Source organism: Ochotona princeps, chromosome 32 (genome assembly GCF_030435755.1).
Source record: "Ochotona princeps isolate mOchPri1 chromosome 32, mOchPri1.hap1, whole genome shotgun sequence".
Taxonomy (NCBI): Eukaryota; Metazoa; Chordata; class Mammalia; order Lagomorpha; family Ochotonidae; genus Ochotona; species Ochotona princeps.
The window spans coordinates 10,158,529-10,176,641 of NC_080863.1; the positions used below are offsets into that span (position 1 = coordinate 10,158,529).

At 38.0% G+C, this 18,113-nt stretch overlaps 1 protein-coding gene across 1 annotated transcript in view; it reads right to left on the reverse strand.

Moving 5' to 3' along the window:
* The window catches only part of MAGI2 (membrane associated guanylate kinase, WW and PDZ domain containing 2), a 902,006-nt gene that overhangs the window by 366,468 nt on the left and 517,425 nt on the right, over positions 1–18,113 (reverse strand). Inside the window, exon 3 of the mRNA XM_058657499.1 lies at positions 15,207–15,326. Within this exon, the coding sequence (XP_058513482.1) occupies positions 15,207–15,326 (120 nt within the window). The remainder of the gene's footprint in view (positions 1–15,206; positions 15,327–18,113) is intronic.

The window sequence follows — 18,113 nt, forward strand, 5'->3', positions numbered from 1 at the left end:
AAGATAGAAGAAGCACTGAAGGATCTGTAAACATGACGAGTTTCATACTGCCACAAGATCATTGAAGTTGCAGGCTAGAGAATGAGTTGTCAGGTATGGGGAGGTAGGGGTGGAAGGAAGTAGCTGGGAGGTTTTGCATTTGATTTTAATCAAGATTCTCAATTTCCAGATTAGGTAGGCTATGAGAAGATGGGACTGAAAGACGGGTCACATCTGAGAAATAAGTGAGGGAGGAGAGCTGCCAGGATGCAGTGACTGGTTCTCTGGAACACAGGAAACACCGGTGAGCACCGCAGGTGAGATTAGCGAGAATGTGATGGACGGCCCTACCCTGCTCACTGGGGACATCCGGGGAGAGAAGCAGCAGACTGAAGTTCAAGGTCGCTGTGTCTCAAGCTCACTCTCTGGAACTACCTTTCGAATAAATAAATCTTTAAAAAATAAATTACTTGTTCCTCAGATTTCATTCCTGAAGAACAATTTAAAAAGATATCTTCTTATACATATCTCACCAAACTCTCAAAATCTTATTGTCTGTGTCACGTTAATGTACAGAAATGTGTTCAGGGAGAATTGAGCTAATTCTGATCCCTCCTACTTGCCAAAAAGCCCTACCAAACTGCTCATTCAGGAAATTTTATGTAAAGGAATAAACAACCAGAAACAAAATAAGAAGATCTAATATAGTGTTGTAGTTTTAAAAGATAGAATTCGTATGGAAGAGAGCTTACCAAATACACCAAAATTTGGATTTAAAACCCTAGTTGCTACACAGTTACCAAAAGGTGTTTTAAATATAGATGTCATATCCATGAAATACAAACACGGTGCCAGAAAAATGAATGATTGAAACGAGAAATGAGTGAAGTATGTGCTTTAGGTAATATTATTAGTATACTTAAGACACTTCAATTTCATAATTATAATTGCAACAAATAGAGACACAAAGCAGTTATTGATTCATGAGAAGGATTTATAAAATCATAATATTCTTCATGTTGGAGAACTGAATAATGTGCACATATAATCATAGTACAATAATTCTGGAGGAATTTAGCCAAAAGTTGTGATTACACGGGAGGTGAAGAATTTGTAACTGAAATACTACATAGGAGTACAAATATCTTATTTTTCAATATGTAGTCACTGCCAGGATAAACAGCCAGGAGAACTGAAAATGACTGTTTTGAAAGAAGAGAACGTGGGTTGCTGACAGGTGTGTCATGACATTCTTGTTATTAAATATAAGCCTTTTTGTGCCACATTGACTTTTGAAAATATGTTCATAAATTACTTTGTCAAAATAAAAAAATAAAACATCTTTCTCTGGTATTGCCTTCAAGAAAGATGAGAGCCTAATTCTTAGTTGTAGTTCAGCCTTTCGTATTTGAGTAAAGCACGTGTGTATTTGGATAAACTCAATGTTTCCTTTTCATGGTTCCAAAGGTTTAAAATCCCAGGGTTGTTTTTTTTTTTTTTTTTACATATGCTTTTCTTTTCCAGAAATATCCTTAGAATCCTTTCTGAAATTTAGCTTCTGAGAATCATCAGGCTATGGGTTTTTTACAAAAGGTCTCAGGAAATGTGTGGCTCTTTCTATTGAGACACTGCCAAAATTATGTTTGTTTTCAGTATTTAGAAACATCTTTCCAAGGTATTCAAATTCTGCACTTCTTATACAGGTTACAGTAATTTGTGAATTTCATAGAATTTCAACGGCTCAATGTTTCAGTTGAGGTTAAAAATAAATCGCATTTTTTTTCCAAAGCCAAGAAGTCCAATCTCTAAGATTTGTTTACTTATTTGAAATTCACAGTGATTGACGGGGGAGGGAAGAAAGAGAAGAAGAATGAGGAGATAGGAAGGGAGGGTAGGAGGAAGACAGAACAGAGAGATTAGCTGGAAGCCTGGAATTCCTGGCTCTCCCTAGTAGCTGTCCGGGACACACGTTCTGGGGCCACCAGCTGTTGTTTTCCCCAGCTGCATTAGGTGGAAACCAGATTGGAAATGGAGCCCCTTGAGAGTTAAACTGGTGCTCTTGTATGGGATGCTGCCACTACCAGTGGGCGTTTAACCCACAGCGCCACAGTGCAGGTCACAAGGATTCCAGATCTTTATTCTGTGCCACAGTTCTTTGCATGCAACACTGACAAAACAGCAAGTGTTCAATTAAGACAATCAAGAGAATGAATATTCCCGGAAAACAATGGGTTTGAGTGATTTCTGTATAACTGGGGCTGGCTTCATTTGCTCCAGCATGCCCATGATGGGCACATTACAGAAATGCCTTTCTTTCCTATTAATGTTGGGGCTGACAACACAGATTCTGACTTAGCTCAGTGTGCTAGATTTGGATACAAGGGGTCGCCCATGGAATCTGCCCCAGAATTCAAAGCTCTTCCATCATATTTAATGCTTCTGCCCAAGTCTCATAAGAATCGCAGAGGTTAACTGCATTATTTCAGTATGTCTAACATGAGGTCCAGAACACTACAACCTTTTTCCTTCTCACACTTCTTTTCTCCATATGGTATAGTTGCCAGAGGATTAAATACCCTATACTTCTATTTTAAATTTATTTTTCATGGAGGAGTAAAAGGATGCATTCTTATGAAAGAGAGACACGTGTTTTTACACAGCATAATTTCCAATCAGGGTAAACGTATTAATCTCATTAGGCATTTTACATTTTTTTTTCCTGTTGGGAACATTTTATACCCTTTCCTACAGTTTTTTAAAATTTATCTTTATTGGAAAGGAAGATTTACAGAGCGAAGAAAACATACACAGAGAGAAAGATCTTCCACTTGCTGGTTCAATCTCCAAATGGCCACAATGGCCAGAGTTGAACCAATCCAAAGCCAGGAGCCAGGAGTCTTTTCTGGGTATCCAATGTGGGTGCAGGGTTCCAAGGACTTAGGCCAACCTCTGCTGCTTTCCCAGTCCACAAGCAAAGAGCTGGATCACAGGAGGAGCAGATGAGATGAATTACCAGCCATATGCGGTGATGGTGATTACAGAGAGAGAATTAGACAATTGAGCCATCACGTATGCCCCTCTTCTAATTGTGTGTGTGTGTGTGTGTGTGTGTTAAGAGAAATGGCTAGTGCACTCTCATTACCTACAATCTCATTGCCCATAGTCAACCTCCAACAGAACCCTAGAAGTTCTTACAGTTGTCGAAGCAGCAAGAATGGATCATTTCCTCCAACCCTACATATACCCACACTTTTCTCTCTGTGTTTCAAATAATTATGTTTGTTTGCTTACACTCTCCTTCTGTGGAAGACGTCTTGTCTGAGATACTTCAAAGTCAAGTCCGTGAGCAATTGATTTATTATTCACACTCTAATCCCAGGTGTAAAAACCATGTTCTGTTTATCTAAGGACATTTCAAAAGACATTTTACAGCATTCTGACAAAAATGAAAGTAAAGTAAAGCATGGGAAATGTAAGCTAAGTGACACATGCAGATTGGTTTGTATTAGCATAAAAAAAGAAGAAAAAGCCACCTGTATAGGAAATGGACAAAAAGGCTCCCTACAGAATTTTTGTAATGCTTATTATGCTCATTTAAACGGAAAAATCTTTATAGCCAAATGCACTGTTAGAAAACATAAGCCTACATATAGCAAACACTTTAAGAAGGGAAGCTGACCTACTGTCACATGAAATTTGATAGGAGAGTCCATTCATTCTCTGCTTTCTCTGGAAATGGCATGGCAAACAACCGATTAGACAAGAATTGCTAACTGGAGAGAGCTAATGGTGATTTGAATAGCAACGTGATCAAAGCTTTGGCTCCTTCGCTTTGAACAGGTAGCCTGTTATACAATGAACAATTTCAGACACTGGTTGCTTGGTATACGCAATCACTCTTTCAGCCATCAAAGACCTTCTGTATTTTTTTTTTCCAATTACAGTGACAGAAACACTAAGAAATGCCAAGAAAACAGATAATAAAAGGTACTGTTTCATGAAGTCTTGAGTTCAGCCAGGCTTAGAAATGGGCTTCAAGGCAAAAGAAATACTGATTTTCCTGTATATAATTTACTTCACTGATTTTCTTTGAAAGGACGATCAATGCCAGGAGGAATCCTAACTAATATCATTTTAACTTAATATTCCTTAAATTGTTTTCTTTTTAAAAATCTAATAGTCCTATGCAAATTGTACATATTTATGGGATACTTTTATAGTGTTTTCTCATGTGTATATATTGTATGAAGTCCAAGCACTTATCTGTCCAAGTATTTCGTATCGCTTTATAGTGAATACATCTAAAAACCTTCTGTCCAATTTTATTAAATAGAGAAATACACAGTGGACTGATATTATCATCACCATTCTGTATGTCAAAAATACCAAGCCTCTTAACTGTATCTGCTGTGGCTTAAGATCTGTCTTTTGTTGCTTTCTGTCTCCATTAGATGACTATCTGGGGGAAATTTAATCTAACATCATGTATGTTGTACCAATGACACCTATCTGAAAACCATTTGGAAAGAAAGCTGACCCTGCAGTGGTCTGAAGATTCCAAGGTGGGGGGAGCCTTCGGGGTTCCCTGGTGTTCTGACTGAAACATTTACTTTTGACTATTTTAAAGATATGTTAGGAAAGCAGAGATAGTACGTTCTCATGGTTACCACTTATTATGTGTCAGGTATGTTATTGGGCAGCGAAAATACAATTGGGGTTGGAGCAAGAAATAGTCCCTGACCTTGTGGATGGGCAAGAAAGGTTGACACTTACAAAACACAATAAAATCAAACACGTAACAGCAGATTAACAGTTCTAGATATGTGGAAGAAATAGGATACTTGGACTCCATAGCAAAGAAGCCAAGATAGGAAGAAGAGGGTCTTCATCTGGTGTCTAAAGATTAGTAGAATTCAAGCAGGCAAGGAACTATTGGAGAGGTTTTAAGCGACAGGGTATATGTAAAGAACTAGGAGCAGGTGTTGGAAATACATTGAAGAGTAGAGAGAGCATTTGGAGAAATGATACGCCAGACATGGATAAGAACCAAGTTGGTGGGTGGCGGTGGTATAATGGATGTGAGGGTTAGGAGGAGACCGTGTGAAGAAGGCTCTTACTTGGCATTCTAATGTAGACAACCAGCTGGAGCGGGAGTTGTTCACTGAGACAATGTACACCGAAGTGTGACATTTTGGAGAAATATATGATAGGAATTGAACACTCATATGTAAAATTACATGACAAAATGTTCTTGAATTGAACCCTTCTAGGTAGTAAACACTTACTCAATACTTACTATATGATATTAACTGAACCAGGAAATTAGAAGTACAGCAGAGAGGTAGGAAATTATCAAGCAAATAATTTCAAAATTGCTATGTTAGGGATTCGGAGGGGCACAAAACCCAAACTGCCCTCAAAGTCTGTTTGGAGATGAAAAGAATTTCACTAAGAATCTGGAAAAAGAGCAGAAGGAAATCTAAGCATGAAGACAGGAAGGTATGTCGCATTTTGGGAAAATTCAAGGCTCTATGATTTGCTGGGGAGGTATTAGCGAGGTGGCCACAAAAAAGATTCCGTGGCACAGAAAAGATTTTATAGAGCAGCTGATGGGAGCTATTTAAGCAGAGAAGCGACATGAAAGTTGGGCACAGAAACGTTTGCATTAGTAAGAAGAAAGAAATATCGGGCCTGGCGTGGTGGCCTAGTGGCTAAAGTCCTCACCTTGAACGCTCCAGAATCCCACATGAGCACTGGTTCTAATCCCGGCAGCTCCACTTCCCATCCAACTCCCTGCTTGTGGCCTGAGAGAGCAGTGGAGGACAGCCCAAAGCCTTGGGACCCTGCACCCATGTGGGAGCCCTGGAGGAAGTTCCTGGTTCCTGGCTTCGGTCACTTGGGCAGTGAATCATCGGACGGAAGATCTTCCTCTCTGTCTCTCCTCCTCTCTGTATATCTGACTTTGCAATTTAAAAAAAAAAAATCTTTTTTAAAAAAAGAAATATCAGCAAGGATTCTGTTGTACTGAAATATGAATATGAACTATAACAAGGATTGGGGGAAGATAAAAGAGGGAACACTTCAAGCAGGTATTATTTATCAGGCACAATTAAAAGAACTTGACTATTACCTGTTGTTAAGAATCAAGGATAAGGCACAAGCTTCTGGATTGGGCAGAAAACCAGTGGCAACAATATCTGTTGAGATGAGAATAATAGAGGGGCAGAGGTTTTGAGGGGATTATATGCTAAATTTATGGGAATTTTAGTTTCTGTTTTTGTGGAAGCCCAATCCAGATGGATGGATCCAATCTAGAATGCAGATTTTAGAGTAGCTCTGTGAATTGGTTTATGTGTACACTGGAAAGAAAAAGAATTGAAACCCATAATTGATTGAATGGGTTATAGGCACAGCAATGAGCAAAGGTGATGGAGGCTGAAAATGATTATAATAATATTATATTATCTTAATAATCTGAATAAGACAATATGAGGAAAGGAGACCCAGGAAGACATGAAAGAGAATGTATTTCATTGTCACACTGTTTTCTTAAAATAATGTGATCCATTTGACTGGAAATCTTTATTTAGTGCTACTTTATTTTAAGAATTATTTATTTTTATTTGAAAGTCAGATATATACAGAAGAGGAGAAACAAACAGAAAGATCTTCTGTCTGATGATTCACTATGTAAGTGGCCACAACAGCCAGAGCTGCACCAATCTGAAGTCAGGAACCAGGAGCTTCTCCGGGGTCTCCCACACGTGGATGCAGGGTCCCAAGACTTTGGGTGATCCTTGACTGCTTTCCCAGGTCATAGGCAGGAAGCTGGATGGGAAATGAAGCAGCCGGGATACGAACACCTGCCCATTTGGGATCCCAGGTGCAAACAAGGCGAGGACTTTAGCCACTAGGTTACCGCGCCTGGTCCAGTGCTACATTTTTTAAAAATGTTCTCTAAATTATTATTTGTGACATGCTACATGACTCTACAAAAATAAATCCAGCTTTACACTGCTTGAATTTTATGGCATTCATAAAGTTTTAAAATATATTTAAAGTTATTGTTCTATAAAATTTCCCCTTGTCCTGCAGTTTATGTGTCCTTGTATTCTGCTTAACATAGCTCTCCTATAGTTTCCTTCACATCTTGCAATTTCTTTGTTTTTCACACACTTGGGGTATTTCTTTCACCCATATTTCATCATTTCTCATTTTAGACTTGACTAAATTCTTTGCACACATTTGTAAATGCTGGATAAAACGCAAAAGATCTGGCAAGTCCTTTTAATATGACTGGCATAATTAACAATCATAACTGAAATACCGTTGCTACATGAATACTGTATCTACAAGGACCCTGATGCTTTGTTGGGCCCCTCCGTGGAGAATAACTTGGAGTGGGCTCACATTGACATTTGGCAAGCTCCTCCAAATGTTCCTTCCAGTGGAGGAATCTATTACTGTGTGAGGATGCCGAGAGGAGGGATCCCACTTCACACTGGAAGGAAGTGAAAAGAAATATCATCCTCTACCCTGGGAGTTTGGGTGCAGTCATGTGACCCCCAACTAGCCCATATTCTACTATTTCTGAAGACCCTGAGTAGGGAGGGATGGACAAAGGCAGAGAGAGATGGCAATGTTTCCTAGTGTCTAGTGGAGGACCCAGTTTTCAGAGCTGGAAGTAATAATAGCTGTCAGAAGTTAAAGCTACTCAGCCAAGTACTTTCTCTCTGAAAAGCGCACCATCAATTCTGTCTCAACAGATGTAGGGGAACTTAACACCCCACTAACCTCAATGGACCGATCGCGAAGAAAGAAACTCAGGAAAGCTCTGTAACTCTTCCAGATGATAGGACAATTGGACAGACTTGATATCTATGGGACCTTTCATCCTACAGACACTGAGTACACTTTTAATTTCCATCAGTGTAAGGAACCTACTCCAGGATTGATCACATTATAGGGAATTGGGGAAAAAAGGCCTCAGCAAGTTTTAAAAACCATTGTAATGATCCCACACATCTTCTTAGACCACCATGGAGTGAAACTGGAGATTAGAAAGTCAAAATGCTCTTATAACTTTATAAATAAATAGTGCCATGGAGCCCTGAGTGCTAGGAAACAAAGAAAAACTGCACTTTGCCTCTCTATTCCTGAATAAAAGAAGATCTCCAATAAAACAGCCTAAATACATCTCGATGACAAGATACCAGACTCCCCACCGTTGCCTATACCTACAATTCATGGCACATGTAAAGAGCAAAATATCGGAGTCACAGCTACAGCTGAAGGACTATATCATTGTAAAATACAGGGGAGATTGGGAAGAGTGAAGAGAAAGGTGGAAGCTCTATATATATAAAACCGTACAACTGAAAATAAGAATAATTAAAAAAAGAAGTTGAAGTGGAAGAAATGAGAGGCCTGATGACAAATACTGCGATGCATAGCAAGCAATGAGTGCTAAAAATGTTGCAAAGCTCAAAGAATACCACCAGTTGATATTGAAATGGAATAAACATGGAATGTTTTATAAATAATTTAAAGAAAAACTAAGACAAATAATAATCATCTCATCTCCGAGTCTAATATTCTCAGAGACAAAAATTTCTGTCATCTCCTATACTCTCCCAAGTACTACTAAAAAGGCTTTCCCAGAGAGGCAGACGAAGACCTGAAAAAAAAATAAAAGAGAATGGAATATTTTCTGGACCAGAATGAATGTAACATAACTTACTACATGATGAAGAAAATGTGATAAAATAATACTTGAAACGATCAGCTCCATGGACACAAATTTCAGGCAAATATTAACTATGCAGGAAAAAAGAGTCTAACAACTTAATTTGGCTTATTGAATAACTTGGAAAACGTGGAAAAACATGGTATCTGTTTTTGAGCTTACAACATGCCCACTCATACAACTCTTGTTGGAACAAAATAGTTTTGAACACATACATGTTAAAACAGTGTTGATTCTTTTCCAAGATAAAGAAATCATTTCAGTGAAGTTTCCTTTGAGTCTTTTATCTTGTGAGTACATTGTAAATATTACTTCTATGATTTTAAGTGCTGCTCCCTGCCGTTCCACAAGAAGAAAACTGTTGAAATGTAGGTCCCAGGCCAAGAAGTTAGATCAATTAAAGCATAAAGTAGAGTAACGTACAGCATCCCCGACACAGGGGAATGCTTCTGAGTATATGGAGTAGAAATAAAGAGTAGAGGATCCTAACAGAGAACCCCAGTTCTGAGAAGAAAGAGAAGGATAAAGCAATAAAAAAAAAAGTGAATCATGCCAGTGAGCTACGGGTAAACACAAAATGCTTGAAGGGACGGTAACAGGGAAACCTGATTTGTGAGAAAATGAATAAACAACAACAAGGGCTAAGAATTAAGAAGAAACAAAGAAACATAATGGGATGAGGGTTATTGCAAAGACAAGACTGTGAACATGAATGAAAATTGTAATACCGTATCAGGAAAAAATATCTTCCGGCTTTGATTAATAACACTCTGTTAATAGAATGAATACACATGACACAATGTGACTGTAGACTTTTACAAGACATAAATCCAGGCTGTGACATATTATTTTCTCTCCATTGATAAACATTTCTTCTCCCTCAATAAACATGAACTTGGAATTAACGACCTGCAGCTATATCTCTTCCTAGAATTCTAAGGGAGTGTGAGAAGAGTGGGAGAAAAAAAAAATTGACAACTTGCTATTATGTTTGGATTAAAAAATAAAGAAGGAAACTCTACATTTACATTTCATTAATATATTGATTTTAACAATTCGACAATATACCAAAAATTTTATAGGTCTGTTTTAGACCCAGCACCTGCTCATTAGTTGCTGTGCAATTTTATCATATACGTAAAAAGAGAACATGCAAGTTCAATGTCCAAATACAATAGAATTGGAAAATGGTAAATTTTATTTACTTTTAAATTTTATTTACTTAGAATGTTATAAGTATATAGGAACATTAGGATTTTTTGCATATGTAGCACGTGTTCATAAATTAATCACTGAAACAATTTACTTAAATATCATTCTGAATATAAATCTGAACATATATTACAAGTTCTTCTCCAGGGCAGCTAGCTAAAATACTTCTCGCCAAGCAATGTACCCTATTTGCCTGTGCTTTTCAGGGTACATCGTATTCCATTTTGGCAAATATTCTAGTCCTTACATGTTAGAAATACAAACTTTTGCATTTTAATCACCTTTCAAGGCACTGGTTTTTCAAATATTACCTTTATGGCTAACTAGGCTATATGGCAATACCCTACTGTCCTCTGGCAGACTGAGGAGTGCTCCCACTCGAACAATTGGCCACAAAACACTCAGTTTTCAAATTTCTTCTCTCTCCTACCCCATTCTCCATTTCTGACAAGGTGTCACTGTGATCATTTTCATGAACCTTCTTTCCACTGATTCACTACCCATATGGTCGCAATGGTTGGAGCTGAGTTGATCCGAAGTTAGGAGCCAAGAGGCTCCTCTAAGTTTCCCACACAGGTGCAGGTGAACTGCTGCTACAGAGATTATTACCTATATAGTAAAAATTGTCTCTTGTGATAAGGTGTAAATGAAGGTGGGAATGAAATTTTATCTCGTTTCAGTCTCTTAGAATTATAAGAATTTTTCATTTTCATTTCTAGGAATAAAAATTTGGGCCAACAGAAGAACCACTTCTCTCAAAACTACTAATGCTGCCAACAATGATTTTTTTGGATTGCATATCTCTATCCCTCAATGCTCTCTTGCTGGTAACATTAAAAATATCAAATATTTACATTAGGATCATAATCCCAGAAAACCTGACATTGATTCTAGTTAGCAAAATGGTAGAGTTTTGTAACAATCAAATCTCTTCTCTCACCATACGAATAGTTGGCATATTTACCCACAAAAGTACTTGTATTCATAGTGAAATTGTTACAGGATTCATAATGTTCAGCAAACTATCATCTACAGATGGGAGAAACATTTATATTTCATAGCCCTTAAAACTGTTTAAGAAACTAGACACATTATTTGCAATAAATTAAGAAGCTAGACACACTGCTTGTAGTAAATTTGAGTCCACTTTAGTGTAAGAATCTACGATGGGAGACACCCCTTCATGAATGTGAAGTGAGTGCCAGCCACATGCATACACTATTTTATATCTGACACCCAAATATGCTCCTATCTTCATTTCTTCTCCTGAAAAATCAGGGCAACTTTACAACTGGTCCTGTGCATTTACGTTTAAGATCAGTGGTCGCTTTTATAGGCAGGAGAATAGTTTTTGCTTCACTTAAAAATCACAACAGCAAAAGATGTTAGTGGATTTTGAAATGAAAGTGCTATTCAAGGAAGGTAACAATGGATGACCTCAGCAGATGCATTATTTGAAATCAGTCCATGAGCAGCTCAGGGAATACAAGATTAGCTCATGTTGGCATGAAGAACATGAACTGAGGAAGACAACTGGCATGAGTGGTGAGGAAAACCATGACTTTAACGTTCCAGACAACTGGAAATAGGTCAGGCAGGATCCACTGATTTAGAGCCCTGCACAAATCAGCACTTCGGACAGTTCCTAAAGAACCGTTGCCTTCCAGGCACTTTTTTTTTCTTCCTCATTACCAACATTTGCTATAACTTACTTTTGATAAACAAATAATACTTACACATTTTTATAGTATTCACACAAACACTCAACATAAACAGAGATCTAGGCAATTAGCATTTTGTTTATGTTTGGAACCTAACTGCTCCATATCCAGGCTTTCTGGTGACTACAGTCAAGATGGCATTTAATTAAGTCAGAGTTACACACAGAGAGAGAGAGAGAGAGAGTGAGAGAGTGAGAGAGAGAGAGAGAGAGAGAGAGAGAGAGAGAGAGAGAGAGAGAGAGAAAGAGCTCTCTGCTGGCTCACTCTCCAAATGGTTACATTGACCAGGGCTGGCCCAGACTGAAGCCAGGAGCCTGGAAATTCATCTAAGACCTCCACATGGTGCTGGAGCACAGATACTTAGGCCTTATTCTGCTTTTCCAGATGCATTAGCAGGTTATTAGATCAGAACTGGTGTGAGTGAGACTTGATGCAACACCCAAATGGGATGCCAGAGTCACATGCAGTGGCTTAACTCTGCATGATAATGCTACCCACTAGGACTTACTCCTTCTAACTAATGTTTTGGGAAAGATTATCTAATCTTGTATTTCAGCTCTATCCTACGTCCCCTCCACCTTTATATGGGAGAAGATATGCTTTGTTCCGTTTTCTGTTTCCGATTTATTTCACCTAACCTAATGACCTTCAGTTCCAATTTTCTGGAACAAAAAGACTTCAATCTGTTTTAAGACTGAATAATATTTACCAGTATATTAGCTACAATTATTTTACCTCTTCATTTATGAACACACAGTTAGGAATTCCAGACCTTAGCTATTGTGAGTAATGTTGCAGTAAATTTGGGAAAACAGGTATTTTTTTTTTAATATTTCATTGCTTTCACACGTATCTGTTGAATAAGAACTTCCATAATGTTTTGCATCAGGATTGTATTAATTTGCATTCCTACCAACCACGACCAAGGTTTTCTATTCTCCACATCCTTGCCAGCATTTGTTAGATTTTCGTTTTTGAAAATAGACTTTCCAAGTGGAAAAAGAGGTTATCTAATTGCAGTCATTACTGTATTTGTATTGGACCCTTTTAAATATATTTGGCCAGTGGCATTTCTTCATTTCAAAAGTGTCTATTTAGGTCCATTTCTTGGATTATTTATTATTGACTTATTTAAATTCCTTACATATATGGGGTATTAACCCTTTGTCAAAGAATACTTTGCTAACATGTTCTCTTTCTGTTGGTTGTGTCTTCACCTTGCAATTACTCCCTTTGTGGTGTAGAGACTGCTACATTTCATGTAATTCCATTTGTCATGTTTTTTTTAATTGGATTTTTCTGTGTTTGGAGTGTTATAAAAAAAATTATTACTTTTACGAATGTTTGGAAATGGTCCTTAATACTTTAAGGCCTTCTGTTTAGGTCTTTGGTGTATTTTCTGTTGATTTTTAAATTAATATGATGAAAGGCAGAAGTGAAAGCTATTTTTTTTTTTGCATGTAGATATCTAATTTTCCCCACTACCACTAATGGAGCTCTCTTCAGTACATGTTGCTGGTGCCACTTCCTGGGCATCAGCTGACTGCAGAATCATGGATTCATTTCTGGGATCTTAGTTCCCTTCCACTGATCTGTGTGTTTCTTTTCTTCCTTCCTTTCTGTTTCTTTTTTTTTTTTTTCAAATATCACCGCTGATTTGGTTTAATAGAATGTCCTAAAATCAGGTAATATGTTGCCTACAAGCTCATTCCTTTTGTTCAAGATTGCTTTATCTGTTGGGGAGTTTTGTGTTCTAACAAATTTTAGGATCATTTGGTAGATTTTTGAATAATGTTATGTGTCTTTTGGTGAGGATTTTGTCGAACCTGTAAATTAGTTTGGCAATATAATGATATTAATGATATTAATTCTTCCAACACATGAATAATGGTAACTTTACCATTTTTTATGTCCTCTTCTATTTCTTCCAATAGATTTTTAGTTTTCATTACAGAGCCCTTTCACAGCCTTGTTTAAATACATTCCAAGATATTTTTGAGCTCTTATAAATTGCACTCTTTCCCTCTGGTAGATTATATATATATTCAGAAATTCAGTGTTTCCCATCCCCCTAGGTTTCCCAATTTATTGGCATATAGTTATTCATACTAATTCCATGTATTCTGTGATACCAGTTCTGGCACACCAGGTCTACTCACTTAATTCCCCCCGTGGTGTCTCCACCATACTGTAGTTTGTTGGGAGAGAAAGGAATACATTCACACCTACAGTAAGGTCATTTATGTTTCACCTGAAGTTAATATGGAAGCACTTGGGAAAGCCCATGGAAAATCTAACTAAAAGATAAGCTGATTTTGACACAAACATTTTTAAAGTTATATATGGAAAAATTTTCAAAATGTTCCTAGAAATGTGCATTATGAAATACTTTGCATGAAGTTTAGCACTTTCAAAAAAAACCTTTTAAAACTTATGAATCTGTTTTGCATTAACTTTTGGACATACCCTCCTAGATGCACTCTCAGCTTTTTCACGATTATATTAGGCTTGTAACTGTATGTTTTTCTATTAATGACGACTTAAATATTACTAGCTTTATTAATGACATGTTTTACTAATGTACTTCATCCGCTTAATTGTAAGGTTTGATACGAAAAGGTAAACATGATGCCATTCAAGTCATGAAAAAGCACCCCTTTATCAGCATCTGATAGTTTCCACCGCTGCTAAGTCATCTTGGCCATCCGCACACAAAGTCAGTCAACAACTATTCTATAGCAAACTGAATCGAAGCATTCAGAAGAAAAGCTTTAAGACTCCATGAAAGCTCTGCCGAAGGCCATGGGGCACAGTTCCATGGAAATTAAAACACACTGTGCTCTTCCTCACCTGTTACAACAAATTAACATGACTGCTGATTTGGTGCAAGCATTTAGGTCACTTCTTAAGAGGCAGAACTATAAGTCTGTAATCTCTACTCAATCAGTAAACAAACAGCATTTTAGCTATATTCATCCACCAACAATTAATTAAAACCATTAACAATTAAACAGAAACACACACATAGAAGAAATGCTTTAAAAATACATTTTCTCCTAACTACCTTTCAGGTGGCTGTTTCCTGATCTCTTCCTAAGTTCTGGCCTCATTTGGCGTTCATGTTTGATTTCAAGGTCCCAAGCAGACTCACACGCATCCACGGCTCACACAATCCCATCCTTTGACTAGGAGGTAAGTGTTGGCCGTGGAGGTGGAGCCTCTTGAAGAAGCTACACATTGACAGCAACCAGGATGGTAACCCTACCCATCCTTGCATAGTTTAGAAGTTACCTAGAAATTTCTAAAGAACATACTTTAAGAGAAATTCACAAGAATAGTTTTGAGAGACTATACATACACATTGCTCTTCATTTCTCAAGATTACGATTTCATTTTTAAGTTTTTCCTACAAATGATGATGATTATCTTATTCAAGCTCTGAAGCCTCAAACAGCAGCACATAGATCACCTGGGATCATGGTCCATTTCATGCCCCTGAGAAACCTTTGATGGCATAAGGAACACAGATGCCAAGAAGTCATCCCTACCTTCATAAGTGCCACTTTCAAGGAGAGCGCCGCTTTTCTCCAATTCCATAAAATCTTCCACGGTGATGAAGATATAGTCCACTCCAGGGACCTCGCCCTCCTTATGTGGCCTTGTGGTGCCTGAAGAAGAACATTTAAAAACAAAAGAGAGGCTCTTAGTGGCTTGTCATGGACCTTTGCAAATACCACCACACTGTCGACTGCTCGGTAACACTTGCTTGGCCGGTAGTTCAGATGCGCCTTTCTATGGGTTGGGCAGCAGAAAGTAGTGGAGGGTGAAAGGATTAGACAGACAAAGCAGGGTTCATGGCCACGGAATGTGGCCGCATAGATTTGTCAGGGAAAATTGCAGACTCTTGTGCCCTTTGTGAAGGAGTGGGTTCAGAGTCTGCTAGCTCAGGAATTTACATATTTCACGCCCATGAATGGACTTCTATTGTTCTGCAGACTGCTGTGCTGTGACATAAAATACAATGCAAAGGAGAAATTGTAGCACAGGCCATTTTGTTTTCTTTTTGTGATTTACATACTTAGAGTGGGAGAGGGAAGGCTATTTGTTCATTTTCATTTGTGAACGTTGCACCAAAACTGAACACAATCCAGACAATTTGTATCTGACCTCAAAAATCAAAAGCCCCCATGATTCATTCAAACTAAACAGTGCTTGCGATAGTTTTGCAATTAAAATCGCATCAGCAATCCAAATGGCAGTAATATCTCATTTAACGGCAGGAAACTCCCTCACGCTATCACATAGTCTATCTCTTGCCTGATCTGCCTCCTCTCCTTCCTCCATCCTTTCCTCTAGTTATGACTGAATTTGTAGGGAACATACTACCCAGATTATTTGCTGGGGACACAGCTCCTACGTCTCGTGTCTCCCACAGGAGAAGTAGAACAACTTGTGGGCCGTCAAGTGTACAACCTGCACTTCAGCTCAACTGTTGCAAAGGACACAGCCATCAAGGCTCATTATCCATGTCCTGCTCATGAGGTCAAAGCAAAAAGAGGATTATTCAGGGCTCCAAGTTTGCTTTTTTTTTTTTCCTGGTATATTTCCTTTCCCGACCATGTCTCATGCTTCTTTTCTTCTTCTGTGCCACTTCACTGGGATACTTTGAATGATATGATTAGAAATAAGTACACAGAAATAGTCATAGAGGAGGTGGAGAAACCATGGCCCAGCCATATTACTCCTGCGAATTTATCCAAAGAAAATGGAATAAGCACTTGGGAAGGTTGTTTAGAGCAGTTGAATTCACAACAGCTCAGAGAGGAAAGCAACCCAGATGCCCTCCGGCTGATGATTATATAAAGAAAACCTCATACCTATACAACAAAAAAAGCATTAAAAACAAATAAAATTGTGTCTTTGTAACTGAATGCATCTGAAAACCATCAAGCATAGTGAAATAACGCAATCCCCCAAAACAAAGACTGTGCTTTTCCCCCCTGATCTACAGTACCTAAAACACGGGTATAAAAATGCCATCTACATGAACAAAACTGACAGCATGAGATCTGATTATGATTGGTAATCCCCACTTGTTGAATTCCTCACCTCATGGAGTGTTGAACTTGTGATTGTGAAGTCTGGTGAAATCATGTAATTGCAAAAATAAAAAAAAATTTAAAAAAGGAGAGGGGAGAAGTCAAGAGGGAAGTTGAGGAACACAGGCAGGAGAGTGGGTGGGGAAGAAATCAGCACTATGCTCCTAAACCTGTACTGTGAAATACATAAAATTTATTCCCATTCTAGAAATTCAATAATTTCATTTAAAAAAGTAAAAAAAAAAGTAGCACATTGTGGCCATCTTCATATTTAAAAATTCCACCTCTGTTGACTACATACTAAATGAAAAAGTATCTTAAACCCTTAAACTTTATTTTTACTCACTGAAGCTGAACTCTTTATTACCTAGATCTTTGAAATAACTGTAAGTTCCCTTTTTGTCTAATAGGATCCAGTCTGAACTACAAATCAGAGGTGTAATGTAATTTCAGAACATACAATATGCTTGGGAATTGACTTTGAGTAAACATGCAGAAATCCTATTGAAAATGCTTTTAAAGATTTGAAGGCATTATTGTCAAAATGTAGGTTTTATAACCCTTCCTTGTAGTGTGCGAAATAATTTCTATAATTATATTTAATGACACTTTGCCGAATTTGTTGTTTTATTTTGTTGACCTCAGCCACATTTTCCAAGATTTCCTACTGCATTTATAACATAAAATACACACCTCCCACATCTAGTTTGCATAATGTTGACAAATGAATAATTCTATGAGAAACTTAGCTTTCAATATTCTGACTTTTATGTGCTTAACCCTTGTGAATTAAAAAGGCATTAGTACACTTTGACAATCAATTTTTCTGCCTACCTAGTGCACACTCTAATCATTAAGAGAAATCATGTAACAAAGGTTCAATTTTCCTTACTCATTCATCTGCATATTTCTTCTATGACTTGCTTTATGAATGGCCTGTGGTATTAACATACATTCCTAGGAAAATGTGGGTACAGGATCAAATCGCACAAGGCAATCCTAGGGCTTGCTGACCTGTCCGAAGCTCTACCAGCCCCTAATAAACACACTCCTCTTGAGAAGACCATGGGTGCTTGGATCCACTGACTGGTACTCAATGCCTGTGTTGCATTACACAGCTGGTGGGACTGACTTGGTTGCATCAACATCAGCTGTCACTGTGAGCCTTCTTGATGCCTGGCTTCTCCCCTGGACTGGAAGCTCCCCTTTGGCCATTGTTACTTGCAGTTCTACTCTACAACCTCTACTGATTCCCTCATCTTCGTCATGCATCTCCCAAATTCTACCCTCATTTTCTTCTTTCTCATTACGATCTCCAGTTTCCTCATCTCTGCTAATCCTTTCATCATCACCATG